Genomic DNA, 20,053 nt, shown 5'->3' on the forward strand with positions numbered 1-20,053 from the left:
TTTATAGCGGTAAGAAGTGCAATAGTATCGAAGGAAATTGACGGAGATCCGAAATGTGAAATGATTTGGGTGAAGGTCGCGGTTAAAGCAGGCTCAGACATGGTAATTGGATGTCTCTATAGGCCCCCTGGCTCAGCAGCTGTTGTGGCTGAGCACCTGAAAGATAATTTGGAAAATATTTCGAGTAGATTTCCCCTCCATGTTATAGTTCTGGGTGGAGATTTTAATTTGCCGGATATAGACTGGGAGACTCAGACGTTCATAACGGGTGGCAGGGACAAAGAATCCAGTGAAATTTTTTTAAGTGCTTTATCTGAAAACTACCTTGAGCAGTTAAACAGAGAACCGACTCGTGGCGATAACATATTAGACCTTCTGGTGACAAACAGACCCAAACTATTTGAAAAAGTTAACGCAGAACAGGGAATCAGTGATCATAAAGCGGTTACGGCATCGATGATTTCAGCCGTAAATAGGAATATTAAAAAGGGTAGGAAGATTTTTCTGTTTAGAAAAAGTGACAAAAAGTAGATTTCAGAGTACCTGTTGGCTCAACACAAAAGTTTTGTCTCAAGTACTGATAGTGTTGAGGATCAGTGGACAAAGTTCAAAACCATCGTACAATATGCGTTAGATGAGTATGTGCCAAGCAAGATCGTAAGAGATGGAAAAGAGCCACTGTGGTTCAACAACCAAGTTAGAAAACTGCTGCGGAAGCAAAGGGAACTTCACAGCAAACATAAACATAGCCAAAACCTTGCAGACAAACAAAAATTACGCGAAGCGAAATGTAGTGTGAAGAGAGCTATGCGAGAGGCGTTCAATGAATTCGAAAGTAAAGTTCTATGTACTGACTTGGCAGAAAATCCTAAGAAATTTTGGTCTTATGTCAAAGCGGTAGGTGGATCAAAACAAAATGTTCAGACACTCTGTGACCAAAATGGTACTGAAACAGAGGATGACAGACTAAAGGCCGAAATACTAAATGTCTTTTTCCAAAGTTGTTTCACAGAGGAAGATTGCACTGTAGTTCCTTCTCTAGATTGTCGCACAGATGACAAAATGGTAGATATCGAAATAGACGACAGATGGATAGAGAAACAATTAAAATCGCTCAAAAGAGGAAAGGCCTCTGGACCTGATGGGATACCAGTTCAATTTTACACAGAGTACGCGAAGGAACTTGCCCCCCTTCTTGCAGCGGTGTACCGTAGGTCTCTAGAAGAGCGTAGCGTTCCAAAGGATTGGAAAAGGGCACAGGTCATCCCCGTTTTCAAGAAGGGACGTTGAACAGATGTGCAGAACTATAGACCTATATCTCTAACGTCGATCAGTTGTAGAATTTTGGAACACGTATTGTGTTCGAGTATAATGACTTTTCTGGAGACTAGAAATCTACTCTGTAGGAATCAGCATGGGTTTCGAAAAAGACGGTCATGTGAAACCCAGCTCGCGCTATTCGTCCACGAGACTCAGAGGGCCATAGACACGGGTTCACAGGTAGATGCCGTGTTTCTTGACTTCCGCAAGGCGTTCGATACAGTTCCCCACAGTCGCTTATTGAACAAAGTAAGAGCATATGGACTATCAGACCAATTGTGTGATTGGATTGAGGAGTTCCTAGATAACAGGACGCAGCATGTTATTCTCAATGGAGAGAAGTCTTCCGAAGTAAGAGTAATTTCAGGTGTGCCGCAGGGGAGTGTCATAGGACCGTTGCTATTCACAATATACATAAATGACCATGTGGATGACATTGGAAGTTCACTGAGGCTTTTTGCAGGTGATGCTGTGGTGTATTGAGAGGTTGTAACAACGGAAAATTGTACTGAAATGCAGGAGGATCTGCAGCGAATTGACGCATGGTGCAGGGAATGGCAACTGAATCTCAATGTAGACAAGTGTAATGTGCTGCGAATACACAGAAAGATAGATCCTTTATCATTTAGCTACAAAATAGCAGGTCAGCAACTGGAAGCAGTTAATTCCATAAATTATCTGGGAGTACGCATTAGGAGTGATTTAAAATGGAATGATCATATAATGTTGATTGTCGGTAAAGCAGATGCCAGACTGAGATTCATTGGAAGAATCCTAAGGAAACGCAATCTGAAAACAAAGGAAGTAGGTTACAGTACGCTTGTTCGCCCACTGCTGGAATACTGCTCAGCAGTGTGGGATCCGTACCAGATAGGGTTGATACAAGACATAGAGAAGATCCAACGGAGAGCAGCGCGCTTCATTACAGGATCATTTAGTAATCGCGAAAGCGTTACGGAGATGATAGATAAACTCCAGTGGAAGACTCTGCAGGAGAGACTCTCAGTAGCTCGGTACGGGCTTTCGTCAAAGTTTCGAGAACATACCTTCACCGAAGAGTCAAGCAGTATATTGCTCCCTCCTATGTATATCTCGCGAAGAGACCATGAGGATAAAATCAGAGAGATTAGAGCCCACACAGAGGCATACCGACAATCCTTCTTTCCACGAACAATACGAGACTGGAATAGAAGGGAGAACCGATAGAGGTACTGAAGGTACCCTCCGCCACACACCGTCAGGTGGCTTGCGGAGTATGGATGTAGATGTAGATGAAATAAGTATTTGTCGCTCGGAAGTGTGTAATTAGGGTCACACATAACTGTCGTGTCTTTATAGTCTGTAGAAAATGCTTAATTCGGTGTTTCTGCAAGACTCATTTGCTTTTTTCCAGATAATACACTATCATGTGGAAGACACACATTAGCTGTGGTCTTCTCAGGTTCTTCTAGTTCTACGGCATTATAAGTTGTAGGACAGAAGAATATGTATCTGTGTAACCACTCACAGAGTACACAGTCTTCAGCTGCTCAAAAATTTCTTTGTGAGACATTCCATGCCATAGAGGATGCAAGCACTACTAACAGGAATGAACTCTAAAGGGTAAGGTGGAAGAGTAATGAGATATGGGAAGTAGGGAAGGAAGATTAGGGTTGACAATTAGATACAAAGCACATGCTCAAATGGAGTATGGAGGGAAATGAAACTGGCCATGTCCTTTCGAAGGGACCATCCCAGCATTTGTCTTATGTGGTTTAGGACAATTGAAGAATGGAACTCAGCTCATTCTGCACACAGAAATGTATGTAAATGGGGGTAGGTCAATTTACATTACTTTTTTAGTCAATACCCATGTTTATATCTGAACTATTGTGACCACATATAAGAAATTATTCCATCCAGCATGGGCTGTAACTAATAAAAGTGTTTCTTCTGAGATATAGTCAAGTGTAACACTTATGCTTAACATAGAGTAATAAAAGTTTGTCACCACATCATTTATTTTACAATAAGTAAGTAATTAAAAATAAAAGGAGGAACTAATAATCCAAACAACACTTTACATTTCTTTTCCATTGTGTATTAAATTGTAATGGTTAATCAATATGTTCCACAAACTGTCAATAAATTATATTATTCAGTATTTAGCTATCATTCTCCTGAATGTAACAGTCTAGTTAATTTTATTAATAAAAGTTTATTTAACGAAATATGACCAAGTTACGATACATACAAAATATGTACTACCTAAAATTTCTGCACAGGTGAAAGTTATTCGTATTAGCCTTGACATACCTCAACTGAAAACACCTTTTCTCAATTTTTTTCCAAAAATAATGTCTTTGAATAGTTGCTGATAATAAAGACTTTCACGTTCCAGAATATTCTTTTGTAAAATTGAATAAGATTTTAATTGCCAATACTATATATTTGTAACCCTAATTCTAAGGTCTCACTTTGTCAAAATTAATATTGAAATTAAAAAATTTTCATTTCAAGAAAATTCTTGTGGGAAAGGTGGTGGTGGTAGTGGTGGTGGCGGTTGTCATCGTGGTGATCGTTTTGCAGGGCACTCAACTGTGCGGTCATCAGCCCCCATAAAAAATCAGAATTTTTACACAGTCCACTCTAGCCTGTCATGAATGATGAAGTGATGAGGACAACACAACCAACCAGCTCCCTGGCAGAGAAATGTGGGAAAGGTGAGACTACAAATACAGCTACTGCGCACCAATTCAGTGAGTAAGTGTGTTTCATGGGCCAGTTCAGCGAATCTTTGTTTCACTTTCAATCTGTAAAGGAACTTGGGTTCTTAACCATCCTACAACAAATAACATTTGTCAAAGTCACAGTTCAGATTTCTAACGCGTTCTGATATTGAGAAGCCTATCTACGCACACAGCAAGAATGTACTTAATTCATTAGACAATAAATTACAGGCTACTGGCATATTTTGTGATCAGTCAAAGGCATTTGACTCTGTAAATCACAACATTCTTTTCAGTAAATTAGAATATTATGGTCAAAAGGAAATGTTGCAAAATGGTTCAAATTCTACCAGGACAGGACAAAAAGGATGTCAGTAGGAAAGAGATTGTATTAAGCTATTAGGTATCATTCAACTGGGAACTAATTACACGTGCTGTTGCACCAAATTCCATCTTAGATCCCTTACTTTTCCTTGTGGATATCAATGACCTTTCATCAGTAACATTTCGAAATGGCAAGTCAGTATGCAGATGATAGTTAAAAGTTTAATTATGAAGAAAGTTCAGTTTAAGATGAGCCTCAAGGATCTATTGGCAGCCAACTTCTTCTACTCCACTGATGAATTTTTCAGTAGAACTCACTGACATGTATATGTTACTTAATAATCTCAAATAATGTTAAGTATTACATACAACCTGACTCCTGTATAAATTTAGTGACAAGTTTGTTATTGCATTTTAAATGAAAATATGTTCATGATTTTTTTGCTTATACCACATCCATGAGGACCATTTCACTTGGGATCTGTGAAAGGTACATTAGCATACCTGTTGTTATTTGTAATTATTTACTGCGTATTTTTGTTTTCTGACATGTTCTACATCCTTATGGATCTCCTCACTACAGCTCTATTGGAATGAAAAGTAAATCTAATCTAATTTAACCATACCAAACCCAAACTCAGAAAACAGGCACAAGCAAAAGAGAAAGATACACAAAACACAGTTTGTTTGTAATGTTTTCTCCCAATGATAATTAAGTAGTGCACGAATGGTGAACACTTACACCTACAATGCACTTACTTTGATCAATGATCAACGCTGCTGCATACTGACTTGGCTGGAATATTACAACATGAACACTGAGGTGGCTATAAAGTCATCACTGCACGATATCATAGATACTTAATACACTAATTTGAGTTGTAATTGCTGAGATCCACCTTCCCATTTTCTTAATGGGATCTGTGTGAATCTTACAATTGATATGAAATTTTATCAGCTGTTCTGATAACACTGAACAATGTTGATGCAAAAATGTTGCTTACAATGACTGCCCTAAAAATCTGCCACTTAAGGTACACAGAGAACTGTGCTACGTAGCCAGAACAGAAATCCCAGTTACAAGCCTTTGCTTTATTGGAAGGAAGTGACCCCTGCTCATATTACTCATATACTGGAGCAATATTTACATTATTTATTAACTACACTTTTACAGGGTATGTACTAAGAACAGGAATGGCAACATTACAGTTTCATATTTTCTCATACGAACTTGTAATTATCTAAGTTACCTTAAAATTCATTTGACCAACTGTCTACCATTTACAAGGCTATCTTTTCTCTGTTGTTTCATTTACTATACTTACAAACTTGAGCACAATCCTTATATACATTCTTGTTTCAGCTGAAGCTAAGTATTGGCAAATAATAAATTCTATAAATTACTTCCATCCCGGCTCCTCCATAAAAAATTGATCTATGATAAGCAACAACTTCAGAAAATAAAACCTTACTTGTTACAGAAATATATACCCACTACTTTACAGTTAACATCTATTAAAATTTATTTTATTATATGCCTTGACTTTTAATGAGATTTTGGGTCTCTTTCATACCAAGAATTGCATGATCATCATCATCATCATCATCATCATCAACAACAACAACAACAACAACAACAACACCACCACACACACACACACACACACACACACACACACACACACACACACACACACACACACACACAAAAATAAATGACAAATATATTAATAGTAATAAAATGAGAGAAACTGAAGGAAATTAATAGAAAGAACGAACTGAAGATACTTACGTTGGGACTGTGATACATTTGACATCCGACTCCTTGTTCTGCCCAATCTTTCTGGAGATGTTATGACACTTGTGGACATGCCAGATGAGTCTGCAGCTTGCTTTCCTGGCCGAGCTGCGAACAACAATTATTTTCCAGAATCTTCCTATCAGTGTTCATCTTAATAACAGTAAAAATGGAACTATTCAAAGCACACAGCAACTTGATACAGCAACTTGGGTAAATGAGCAAATTTTTCCATTCCGTACAAGATACCAGAGAGAACAGCAAAGGAGAAAGGCAAGGTGAGGACAACTCAAACAAGAACCATGTTGCTGAGAGTTGTTTTTATAAGTCTATGTTTAATGAGTTCCAAAAGCAGACACAATGATGCTAGACTGGGCAGTACACTTTTTCATATTTGGTGAGTATGTCCAAATATTTATTGCAGTATAAACAAAATTAGTGAATTTAAGTTATAAAATTCTCTTCTAATTAAAACTAGGGAAAATAATATAATAATATACTAAATTTCTGATACACAACCTTGGGCATCTTAGCTAAGATGAAATATTAATGATGCATGCAACAGTGTAATGTACATTGCCATGATCAGCTGGCCATTGATATATTTCATTATGGATTCATATGCCTAGTTGCAACAATGTCAGTGAACTAGCATAAAATTATATGAACGGATCAAATCATGAGGAAGGTAGTGAGAACAAATGGACCACAGCAGCAGACTCAGATTGTTCTACTGTATGTTTCTTACTGTGTGTGTGCATGTATGTGAAGAGGGCACTTGTATAACATTGCACGCCTTGGAAAATTTTTAATTAGCCAGGATTTTTATTAAACAGAAATATTCCCAAACATTTGTGTAGGCTTCATTTACACATCAGCATATGATATCGCATTATGACTGTAGTAACACAGATCTGTCACGAGTCTACTACTTTGCTAAAACAGAATTTACAATAAATATAAAACATACAAAACTTTTCAGCAAGAAGATGCCTCTGATTATGCAAATGTGGTTTAAAATCAAACATGAAGTCAAATAGTTTCTCAAAACCTTCCATCATAGCAAAAACTAAAAAAGAATTGAATTCAGCTAAAGTAACCAGCTTACTTACATTGCCTATGGTCATCTTATATCCAAGCAGCAAAAAAACAAACAGAAACACAGATTGATTATAATGACTAGTAGGCACATACGTAAGCAAGCGTTAATGATACCAGAGGAAAACAGAATCTCTCCTTTATTCAAACCCCACTTTCACCTTGATTCCAATTAAGAATAGTGGGGGCGAGGACAGAGAGGAAGAAAGAAAGAAACACACACACACACACACACACACACACACACATACACACACACACACACACACACACACACACACACACACACACACAGTGGCAGGGGGCTGAGATGGGTGTAGGGAAGAGGACAGAAGGGTGCGACAAACTAAAGGTGAGGTGAGGGTGGAGATATCATGTAGTGTATATGAGAGAGAGAGAGACAAATGTAACAGCAGAGCCCTTTTCTGTCCCCTCTAATGTCATAGAAGTACATGTAGAAAACTACTGGAAAAATTTCATGAACCCATTACTGATACTGATTTACTACAATCACAGAGTACGATAATGGCAAAGGTCATAGACAGCTTCAACTTTATAAAATCATTGCATATAGTACAAATCTAAAAACAACTACCAGATCATTTCAAAAATTGCAAAAATAATAGATACAAAAAATAATGGTAATGTGTAACAGTCACCCTCCCCAAAAACAGAGGGAGGGAGACAATTTGTACTACCAGTTCCTCAGTTTATTCCATTGTCAAAGAGGCTTTGTAAGCAGGTGCCTTGTCCTAAAGAATGTTGTTTTTATTTTTTTCATTTGGATCCATTTTCATTTATTCAGACACCTTTTCTTCCAAATTTTTCCAACAATTGTGAGATTTCTGTGGTATCCACCAGATTTTGTTTCACCCCTGGTAAGGTACTCAATAAGAAGAATGAATTTTGCAACCTAAACAACACTGGTCATAACTTCTGCTACAAGTTAAGTTAGATTTATCTTTTCTGTGCTGTCGCATATGAGGACAATGCACTGACTAAAAAGCAATGGCAGCAGCCAGACTGAACAATTTATGCTTGCAGAATACATAGCAAATTCCACCACAAGGGTGCCAGCTGGTTGGGGCCGAATTTAACATGTGACATCCCGTGAGACCATGCTGCTCTGTCCGGCTGGGCATGTGGACGTGGCCACAGCCACAAGGGCTAAAGGAGGCCACACATCATCCAGGAGAGTTTGTCAGTTGCGTACAATCATAACATATGGATCCCATGTTAAGTCAGGCCTCAGGTCTGGACTTAGAATACGCTCTGGTGCCGCTCCTCCATACTTAGCGTGTTGCTTCTTCTTGGGAAATGTACAAATTGTACAAAGGTCAGTACAGTAAACATTGTTCTCAAGTATTGCCTCCGTATGTTCATATTTCCTCGACAGAGTGCCATAATTTTCAAAATATTTGATTAGCCGAAGCTATAGACTGCTAATTGAACAGATCTACCTCCGCATAATGTCAATCAGCATAGAGACCATTCGCTGGACACAACATATATAGATTACTTTAAGGTGCAGGGTTTGGCACTGATTAGGAAGGATTGTTTGCTGTTTTCTTATTCGGCAACAGCATGCTAAATATTAATGGAATGGGTCGCCCTCCCTTTTGTAATTGAACCCACTCAGCCAAATGTCAAGCAAAAATATGAAACAGTTCTGAGGGGTCCCTTTCTTTACTTAAACAATCAGTATGCTGGCTAGTGGTATGGGCGGAAGAGCAACAGAGAAGAAAAAGAAGAAGAAGAAGAAGAAGAAGAAGAAGAAGAAGCTGGAACGAGACCACCAGACAGATGATGCCAAGAGGAGACAGAAGAAACTGGAACAAGCCGCTGCATACAGACGATGCCTGAAGTTAAAGCAGCCATCCCAGAAGGCAACCAGGAGCGGTGCAGCAGCAGCAGACGCTGGCGTGAGTACACACATAACACACAGTGTTGGTCTAGTAGAAGCAACAACAGCGAATAGTGGTACAAGGATTCAGACAACACTTCATAGTGGAATGTGCACAGCAGCAACACTTCACTCAGTGAGGGACACAGCTTAGTAACTATGTCACGTAACAACGATGTACATGCAATGATACTGACACGCAAGAGCCATCATATTCTAATTAGGTTTTTCGACAACTGCGATATAGCATTTAAGGGAGTTCGAACGTCCTATCCCGACAATGTTTAATTTACTGACTTGGCTTCCCCTGTATTTTAGAAACTACTGTAGCCATTGACATGAAACTTTTACAGGACATTAAACTGTATTTTCTGAGTCTACTAAACTACAATAATTGCATTTCAGCCACTGCTTTCAGAAATACAATTTTTTAATCATGCAGTTAAAATTTTGTATACTTTTTTGTACTTTATCCTAAATAATTTTAATTATGTTCTTCTATTAGTTCAGTAGACACAGGATGTGTATGTTATTACTTGTTGAAAATTTGAATGCTTACTCAAAGTGGTTTCCAAGATTTAGGAAAAAGGAAACAGAAAATGTGAATGTAAAGTTCCAAAAGACTGTAACTCATTTAATATATGCTTAATATTTTTATTTTTAGTCACTCAGAAACACCATGAACCACACTGTATATCATCATCTTGATCTTATTCCAAGTTTTTTCTTCTTTTCTTCCTTCTCGACTCCTTCGTGGCCAACTGTGCTGCATACTCTGCTTTATCAATGAGAATCTTGTCCATTCATTCAAGTTCTCTGATGCAGTTTGCTCCAGGATTAATTCTCATATGATGTAGCACTTTCACCCTACCAATGTTGCCATCATTAAAAACAATAACAGCATCACTGAACCCCCACTTTAGCGTCTTCATACAAAGAAAAACATTTTTTGGTAAGCGAGTCCATATAAGATTACTGAATGAATCATTGGGATTTTGAGTCTGACCCTCCAGACACTTCTCCAGTAATTCATGTTTGTCAGGTCTCTGTAAATAGATCTTATGATATCCATGACTGCTGCTGGGATGGAACGTTTATGGCTGCATGAACTATTTGAGTATTGCGCATTGCGGTAACTGCACCATGAATCAGGTCCAGGAGGGCAAAGACGGTGTACTGGTTTTTCATCAGTTGACAGTCTGTGGAAGAAGGTAGCCCATAGTGCCTACTTCATTTTCAACAAAGCCTCAGAATTATTTCTAATGGCCATCCCATAATACTGCTGTAGTTCATCAATCATTTTGTCTGTTAGCCTGCCTCTTATGGTTTTACCATAAGAAAATTTCTTGTCTGCAAACTTTGTTTCAACTTCCTCAACCTGGTCCTCTTCTACCACCACTTGTGCCTTCATAATTTCTGTCACAGACATGCCCTTCTTCATTCCCTGATTTACACTTATAACAATGTTTGGTTAAAATCTGGAAATCTATTACCTTTCTTTCCAGTATCCACACTGGTCACCGTAGCAACAGAATTCATAAAACTGTAGCCGCACTACTGCCAAGTGCCATCAAAAGCTACTGGTATGTCAGTCACACTATCATTTATTTCAACAGCTTTGTTTGCAGCACCCTTCATTGACTCACATGCAACAGATTCCACAGCAGCTCCAATAAATCCTGCATACTTGTTGATTTTATGAGGTGGGTTTGGCATATTCATCCCAAGGTATCATGAGAGTTCCCTCTCTGGGGACACCACCTCGTAGTTGAAATACTGATCATGCAGATAGAAAGGCTTCTGTGTATGCATGAAGCTGAGGGCTATGACAGCTGTAGTGTAGCTAATGGCAGAATCTCCTATGCTGGATGAACCAGATGAGCAGAGTGCCTCACAAAGCTCCACTACAATTCATGCTGAGGGGTGTGTGGCATGTAGCAAAATTCTCAGGGCTACTGGTCAACTGACCCAAGTAACCAGCCTTGCACCATGCTGAGCACCATGGTATCAACCTAATAAATGGCTAAATCTCATGGTACCAAAATGAAGAAACAAAAACTGTGGGATTTGATGAGACTTAAAATACCCAAGCATTGAGGTTCGAACTAATGGAAGCTGTTTCTGGAATTGGATCAGTTGATAGACCAATCCAAGAAGAGGAAATCATCACTGAGAAGTTGGACTGTATCGAGGTCAAATCATTGTCTGGGGCTGAGAGGAGAAAACTTCACAAACAACAAAATGAAAAGGAAGACAAGAGGTCCCAAACTTAAGACCTCTACAAAGGTGGTCTCAGAGTGAAGGGGAAAAACAGATCCCTTCTACTTCCAAGACAGGAACAAGAGACAAGTCAAGACAAGGAACAGGAGAGGAGTCTAATATTCCCTTTTATCACAATAACTGGATCCAGAAATAGCCGAGGTAAGAAATAAGCCCCTGTGATGGAAGTCAGTGAGGAATCCTTGAGGGCAATGGGAAGAAAGGGTTCTTGCAGGCTATCGTCAGAATAATCTCACACACTGGAAATGACCATGGTGTGGAGTTAGTGGCTGCAAGAGTTGCAGATAAATCTGCAACACAGTAAGGGGGCAACTGCCACCCTGAGTCGTCTTCTGGGAAGACAAGAGGTGGACGTTGTCCTGATCCGGGAACCCTATGTATATAAATTAGGCGTTTCAGGTCTTGGGAAAACTGGAGGATGATGCTGGAGGCAAAATGCCAGAGGTAACATACTAGAAATTTAAAGAACACCAGAATATGCATTTATGTTGAGTGCGGAATGTCATTCCTGCCCACGGCGGACTTTCATTTCAGGGACTTAGTGAATGAAGTTGAAAATTAATGTAGCATGTAGACAGGTGTTCATAGCTGAATGAACAGCTGTTGGTTGGTTGTGATGCCAATGCCCACAACCTGTTGAGGGGAAGCAGCAACACCAACAGCAGAAGAAAATTTAATTGAGAGTAGCCTGGAGATCCTGAATAGGGCATCAAATCGACCTTCAGGAACATAAGAAAGGAAGAAATAATGGACATAACTTTTGGGTTCACCTTCACGGGTAGCTACATCAAACAATGGCATGCGGTGTTGGAGCCATCCTTATCAGAACACACATATAACAAGTTTGAGGCTGAAATGAATGCTAAACAGACCATGACCTATAGGAATCCTAGAAACACAACATAAGAGTCTTATAGGAAAGACCTAAACTCATCCATATCTGAATTTGTAATTTTAGTAAGGACTCCAGTAGTACTCGAGGAAATGGCAGATGAAGTGACATCTGCCATTATGACCTGGTACTTAGAAAATAACAACAACCTTGAATTGCAAAGAAAGCCAGTAAGAAAACTGTTAAACAATGCAAGAAGTAAAGGAAAATGGGCAAAACAGCTGAAGGCATTTGCCAAACACTGCCTTGTCATTAAGCAAGCAAAACTATCTGAAGCCAGAGAGAGATGTACATCTACATTGATACCCTGCAAGCCACCGTAAGGTGCGTGGCAGAGAGCACCCTGTACCACTACTTGTCATTTCCCCTCATGTTCCACTCGCAAATAGAGTGAGGAAAAAACTACTGTCTAATCACCTTCGTATGAGCCCTAATTTCTCATGTCTTATCTTCGTAGTCCTTATGCACGATATGTTTGTGGCACACCCGATGTATGTTGGCGGCAGTAGAATCGTTCAGCAGTCAGTTTCAAATGCCAGTTTTCTAAATTTTATCAAAAGTGATTCCTGAAAAGAATGCCGCCTTCCCTCCAAGGTTTCCCCTTTGAGTTCCTGAAGCATCTCTGTAACACTTATGTGTTGTTTGAATCTACCAGTAACAAATCTAGCAGCCCTCCTCTGAATTGTTTTGATACCATCCTTCAATCTGACCTGGTACAGATCCCAAACAGTCAAGCAGTACTCAAGAATAAATCGTACCAGATCCTACATGCAGTTTCCTTTACAGGTGAACCACTCTTTTCTAAAATTCTCACAATAAACCAAAGTCAACCATTTGCCTTACTTACCACAGTTTTCACATGCCCATTCCACCTCATATCACTTTGCAGTGTTATGCCCAGATATTTAAATGACTTGATTGTGTCAAGCTGGACACTAGTGATACTGTATCTGAACATTACAAGTTTGTTCTTCCTACTGATCCACATTAACTTACATTTTTCCTCATTTTGGGCTAGCTGCCATTCATCACACCAACTGAAAATTTGGTCAAGTCGTCTTGTATCTTCCTAGTCACTCAACTTCGACACTTTACCATACACCACAGCATCATCAGCAAACAACCATAGACTGCTGCCCAACCTCCCCACCAAATCATTTATGTATATAGAGAACAACAGCAGTCCTGTCACATTTCCCTGGGGCACTCCTGGTGGTACCCTTGCCTCTGATAAATACCGCTTCTCTATGCCAGGTATGAGAATTTCTATGTCTTCCATACAGGAGTCTGTCCGATGGTCAAATGATGGAATGTTTGTATGTTTCTCCTGCATAAACAATTTCTTGAACATGAAATTTAAAACTTCGGTTTTTGTTTCACTATCTTCAACTGCGACATCAGACTGGTCAACAAGGGACTGAATTGAAGCATTAGAACCACTTAGCAATTTTACATATGACCGTAATTTTCACAGGTTCTCTGTCAGATCTTTTGCTAAGGTGTGATGGTAGTAGCTGTTGTATGCTTCACGCATCGATCTTTTCACAGACACACGAATCTCTACTAACCTTCACTTGCCATTGTTTCTGTGTCCCTTTTTGACCTAGAGTGCAACAGCCTCTGTTTCCTCAGCACCTTGCGAATTTCGTTATTAAACCTTGGTGGGTCTTGAGCATCCTTTATCCATTTACTAGGCACATAACTCTCTAGACCATGAATTACAATCTGCTTAAACTTTGCCCGTAATTCCTGTGTGTCCATCTTACTGGTACCAAGTGATGCCAATTCACTGTATAAGTGAACTCCTTATCTGATCTGTCTAGCAGGAACACACTCCTAGCCTTCTTGACTGATTTATTAACTCTCATAATCATGATTGCTATAATGATATCATGATCGCTAATCCCCACTTCTATACTGACATGTCGATAAGGTCTGAGTCACCTCCAACTACTATTGCATGATCTGAGTATTTAAGTGCTATTGACCATAGACTTCCTTTGAATGACTCTAGAACTGTCACAGCGCAATCGGATGGCCACATCCAACAATTAACATAGTTTCACCTACACCTGTTATACGTGACCAGACGACTTCACTGTCACACTCAATTTCAACATCAATAGAGACAATATTTTTGTCAACTGCAATGAACACTTCCCCTCCTATGGCCTGTAATCTGTCTTTCCAATACACATTCCATGACTCACTAAATATCTCAGAGATTTCCACTTTGGGTTTCAGCCAGCTTCTGGTCCCAAGAATAATTTGAGTGCAATAACTTTCCGGGAGGGCAGTAAATTCGGGAACTTTACTACAAATACTTACACAGTTTACTGATAAAATTGTGACAGTCAAAGTGTCTTGATTCTGAATGCTGTTTGCCTTTCTTTGCTGTGAATCGACTGGCGAATGTCCATTAGAGAACCTCAAACTACAGCCTAGCCTAAAAAACCCTCATGTGCACTCCACAAGTACTCTGCTACGCACCCCTGACCTATCGAGGGAAGTCGCCACCGGAAATGTAGCCTCCACATCTCAGATGAGGCTTCCTGACAGACATACCAGGTGCACATTGGCTTTCTTTCCAGCCCAGAATGCTATCTGCCTAGGGGCTCCATAATGTGCTAAACATTGGAGCTGCCAATAACAAGTAAACCCTTGCCCCCCACGTCGCTGCTTGGACCCTGGTGAAGCAGCAGCCACCTGTCCACTCATAGGGCGAATGGACGAGGCCACGCAGCCAGTTTCCACATTGGCCGTCCGCCTTGAGCAACGCGAACATGTTACCATCCAACAGTCAGCCTGCTGTGAGGGCAGATCCATCGTGTCATATGCGCTAAAAGGTGCCTCGGAAGCAGAGCCCGTGGGCAAAACAACTGACTCCCGAGGTGTCCCACGCAACGCGCCAGATTCTCCGGCACTGGTGTACCCTGAGGCTGCAACCTGAAGGTGACTGACCATAGCCAACAGCACATATAGCTGTTTGTGAACTCTGGTCAGCCCCTCCTGTTTCCACACACAGCATGCACACATCATACCCATCCTAGCAAGACTAACTGAAGAAGTAAATATAAAAGCACACAATTCTAGATATGCGACTTCTTACCCGCCTGATGTGTCACCAATGGACACTAATGCGTTAAAAGAGCTACGTAGGTGGCTGTTCAGTGACTCAACTACTATTAGCCTGTCCTACTTTTTCCTAAAGACATTAGTATAATTGGTTAATGTGTATGCTAAGGAAGGGAGGTTAACTAAAGTTACTCTACATGTGAACTAACAAGTATATCAACTATGCAAACCATGTGAAGCAGCACTTCACCAGTTTGTTGAGAAGTTGGAAAAAGCACTATGCTTTCAGGAAATTGCTACCTGCACCCTCCTGGACATTAAAGGGGGTTTTAGCAATACAACCATGGCATTAAGAGCACCATATACAAGTAGTTTAAGACTATAATGAGTAAATGAAAGGTAGAAGCCACAAAGTTGAATGAGAAAATGGTGAACACCACCACCGAGGGGTGTCTGCGAGGAGGGTTTCTGTCATCTACATGAGTAAGTATATATAAACCGTGTACTGGAATCTTAAGCTCATGGACAAAACTCTACTAGTAGAGGAGGCAATAAAGTAACTTTGGGTAATACTGAATGCAAAACTATATTTGACCCCACAGATAAACAATGTGCGTTCCAAGATGGAAGGTGCTCTTATGTGCATTAGAAGGGCCTGTGGTAAAAACTGGGGTCACGACCCGGAAGTATGTACTAGATATACACCAATATAATAAGGTCTATGATCAAGTTATAGGGCTACAGTATGGTGGAAGAAAGTACAACAGCAGATGGCTTCAAACGAGATTTGCAAGGTACAGAAATTGGCCTGCTTAGCAATAACACGTGGAATCAGCAGCATACTCACCACTGGGATGGAGACCATTCTGGACATGCCACCTTCACACCTTTGTGTTACAATGGAGGTAGCAGCAACAATAACATACAAGAAGTAAATGGAAATCCTTAAGAAATCCAGACTCCCATACCAACATAGTGAATATGGTAAATACAGGAAATGCTGGCTAACTATACAACTCTCAGGTACTTCAATAACCCTTTCAAGGTGACTTTGGGAACCACGGCTGACAATAACGTTAATGAATAATGAAAACTACCTCAGCTGTACTACTACACATTTATTGTGTTACAAGCAGTTTTGTTTGTAAAACATCTTCAGATTGCCTGCAGTTAAACAAAACAGGAAATGAGGCTAAAACAATGAATAAAATTACCAACTAACTCTGATGACAGCCTTACACTAAATTCTCACCGGGTTGTGCTAAAGTTATGACACAGACAACAACAATACCAACTGAGTCATGACTTCTGCACAACTTGGTGAGGATCTAGTGTAAGGCTGTTATCAATGTGAGTTGCCTATTTTATACGTTAAAATGCTGTAGCTTTAGCCTAATTTCCTGTTCTGTTTAACTGCTGGCAACCAGACAATATTCTACAAACGAAACCAGTCGTAGAACAATCAATGTGTAATAGTAGAGCTTAGGGGGTTTACATTAATCTTTAGCATCTGAAAGTAACAGTCAGAAGTAGGAAGCAATGGAAGAACAAACCTATCAGGAGATGCAGTGTGGTTTACTGAGAGATTGTAAACACATGAAGGTGCTGGGGCCGGGATATACAGGGTACAGCCCCAACTAAAGAAAGCAATCTCTCTAGGACAGCTAGCTACAGTATTCCAGGCAGAGATATGTGCTATGGAGAATCTGCATAGGTGCCACAAGGATTACAGCCTGTATATTCATCCAGACAGTCAAACAGCTCTGAAATTTTTACCAGCTCCTGCATAGAGACAAAAGATTGTTACAGAATGCCATGAAGTCCTTGTGACAATAAGGGAAAGTGACAGAGTAAACCTGCTGTGGGTCCCTGGTCACACAAGGGTCAGTGGCACTGAACAAGCTGACAGGCTGGCTACGGCAGGTGCAATGACTCCACTAGTTGGACCAGTACATCTTTTAACCATCTCTGAGGTGATACGAACAAAACAACAAGCTAGATTAGAAGACAGCTTGCAGAATACAAGATGTGTTCAAAAAGTAACAGGAATGCTAATTTTCTGGGAATAATTTTATTTATTCATCTATGTTAATGTTATCTCCTTCAAACAAGTCCCCATTAGATATTACACATTTATGAGATCACTTCTTCCAACCTCTGCAACACTTCTAGAATTCAATCTTTGGGAAAGCACTTAGTTCTCTCAGCGGTGCACTTTTAATCTCATCTATGCCTGTAAAACTCTTTAACATTATCTTTATTTCTGGAAACAGAGAAAAGGTACACAGGGCCATATCTGGTGAATATGGAGGCTAGGGTATCATCACAGTGTTGTTTTTTACCAAAAATACATGAAAAAGCAATGTAGTGTGAGCAGGTGCATTTGGCACAAATTTTGCTGTCACACAATTCATACCCAAAACACCCAAAAAGCTTTCACAGCATGAGTCAACTGATATGCCAAACAATCAGCAACTCCTCTGACTGTGATCTTGTGATCCTTCACAATAATTTATTTCACTTTTTCCACAGTTTCATCGGTTGTTGGTGTGGTGGGATGTCCAGAATGCTTGTTAGCTTCAACATCTTCACAGCCATCTTGGAAATACTTATACCCCTCGTAACCCCTTGTTTTACTCATAGCAGTCTCATCAAAAGCAATATTCAACATTTCTAAAACCTTGTTACATTTTATTCTGTTTTTATAGCAAAATTCTTTGAGGCCTTTTTAAACCAAACCTATAATAGCCACTCTTAAGGAAACACATGTAACCTCCTTGACAACTATACTTCTGACACTGCTACCAGTGTACAGATATGTTTCACACATGTTCACCAGCACAACAATGAAAAATCACACGAAATGGACTAATACAATATGCAAAATTACAAAATACCTGTTTTTTGAACACATCTTCTATTGGACTAATATCCAAAAACAGCACATGGCAAGCTAATGATACAAAACCCATATTTCAAGAGAAGTTCTGTAACCCTCGGCTCCAAGAGACAGATTTAACTCATGGTAGGACTGGTGACAAGTCATGGGAAATTTAAGAAAAACCAAAGCATGATGAATACAGAGAGATAAGTGCAGAATAAATGGTGAGAGGCATGAAACAGTGACACATTTAATCTTCCAATGTGAAGTGGTGGAGGCCAAAAGACATAGAATACTTCAGTCTTAACTCTTGAAGAAACTATTTACAATTGCTTGTCGTGTGATTCACAAAAAATCTTTTGTTTCAATGTATACAGCCCTTCTCAGTTACTTGTGGGATTACAGTGGAAAACATACTGCTGATACTGATTTGATTCATTTGACCACACAACTAAATCCACTGGACGACATCAGGGTGCATCTTTTTTCTTTCTATCATCCTGTCCTCCGCAACAGGAGTGTGACAGTACCATTTATGTGAATTCATCGATGCAGTGAATATAAGGTACTTAGTAATTTTACAAAGCATCAATGAGAGAGAAGAGGGGTGGAGGAAGAGTAAATGAAGGACAACAGAAGAGGAGGGGAGGAATATTCAGATTATATAACCTGTCGATGATGAGGGCATCAGAGATCGAACACACGAAGGGACCAATGAAGGAATGAGAATGTATTTGGCAGCATTCTTTTCAAATTTAGTGAGCTAGGAAACCCAAAATCGGAATGGTGAGATGAGAATTTTAATCCAAAATACAGTAGGACTAGGATGGTAAAAAGGAGGAGGAATATATCTCTGTGTGTGTGTGTGTGTGTGTGTGTGTGTGTGTGTGTGTGTGTGTGTGTGTGTGTGAGAGAGAGAGTGAGAGTGAGAGAGAGAGAGAGAGAGAGAGAGAGAGAGAGAGAGAGAGAGAGAGAGAGCATGCGTGCATAGCTCAAATAATTTAATTAAATCTATACAAACAATGTATACACTAAAATAAAACCAGCAACTATACTTACGAAGAGACGCCCCAGATCCTACTTTATGTCAAGCTAAAGTAGCATACTGTGCTCGTGCCTTAGCACGTTGGGCTGCCTGCAGATCAATAGCACTATTAGATCGGAGTGCTGAAGGGCCAGGAGCTGAACCTCGACGTGGTGATCCATCTGCATAAACCAAGATAAATTTGTAACATTTAATACGTTACGGATGAGAGACATTGTTTTGAATGCCATGCTGACTGCTACTCAACAGTGACTACGTCAAAAAGACATTCTTTCAATAGTGACATTTCCTAGAGTACATGTATCTTGAAACTTAAAGCTTTTCGAGATAAATGGAATGTTTCCTGGTTACCATCTGCAAGTATCACATTTAGTGAATCACTGCCAGTGATATACATGCAAGTTAATCATCAGAGAGAACAATCAAATACTTAAAAAATGTAGCTTCATCAGACTGTGTATACTGTTTGGTTAGGGCATTTATTTGTATGTAATACGTTGGTTTTAGCAACTTAAATGTATTTGATTTGTGCTGTGATGTCTCAAAGATTTTCAGTAATTTCTTTCCACAGCATATCTCTCCTTACACTATAGTTGATAGTTGTGTCTTTGCTGTGTGAACAAAACAAATACCTGTGCCTATAATGCTCAGCAATAAAGATTTGCAAAACATACTATATATAGAATATATGTAATTGCCAATGACACCCCCCCCCCCACACACACACAC

The 20,053-nt window shown here is 39.7% G+C and overlaps 1 protein-coding gene across 1 annotated transcript in view; it reads right to left on the reverse strand.

The window, feature by feature from the left end:
* The window catches only part of LOC126143531 (CLIP-associating protein 1-A-like), a gene marked incomplete at its 3' end in the record, with an annotated part of 235,094 nt that overhangs the window by 90,871 nt on the left and 124,170 nt on the right, over window positions 1–20,053 (reverse strand). The window contains 2 exon segments of the mRNA XM_049915437.1: window positions 7,121–7,219; window positions 19,405–19,485. Of these exon segments, the coding sequence (XP_049771394.1) occupies window positions 7,121–7,219; window positions 19,405–19,485 (180 nt within the window).

This window comes from Schistocerca cancellata, unplaced genomic scaffold (genome assembly GCF_023864275.1).
Source record: "Schistocerca cancellata isolate TAMUIC-IGC-003103 unplaced genomic scaffold, iqSchCanc2.1 HiC_scaffold_823, whole genome shotgun sequence".
Lineage (NCBI taxonomy): Eukaryota > Metazoa > Arthropoda > Insecta > Orthoptera > Acrididae > Schistocerca > Schistocerca cancellata.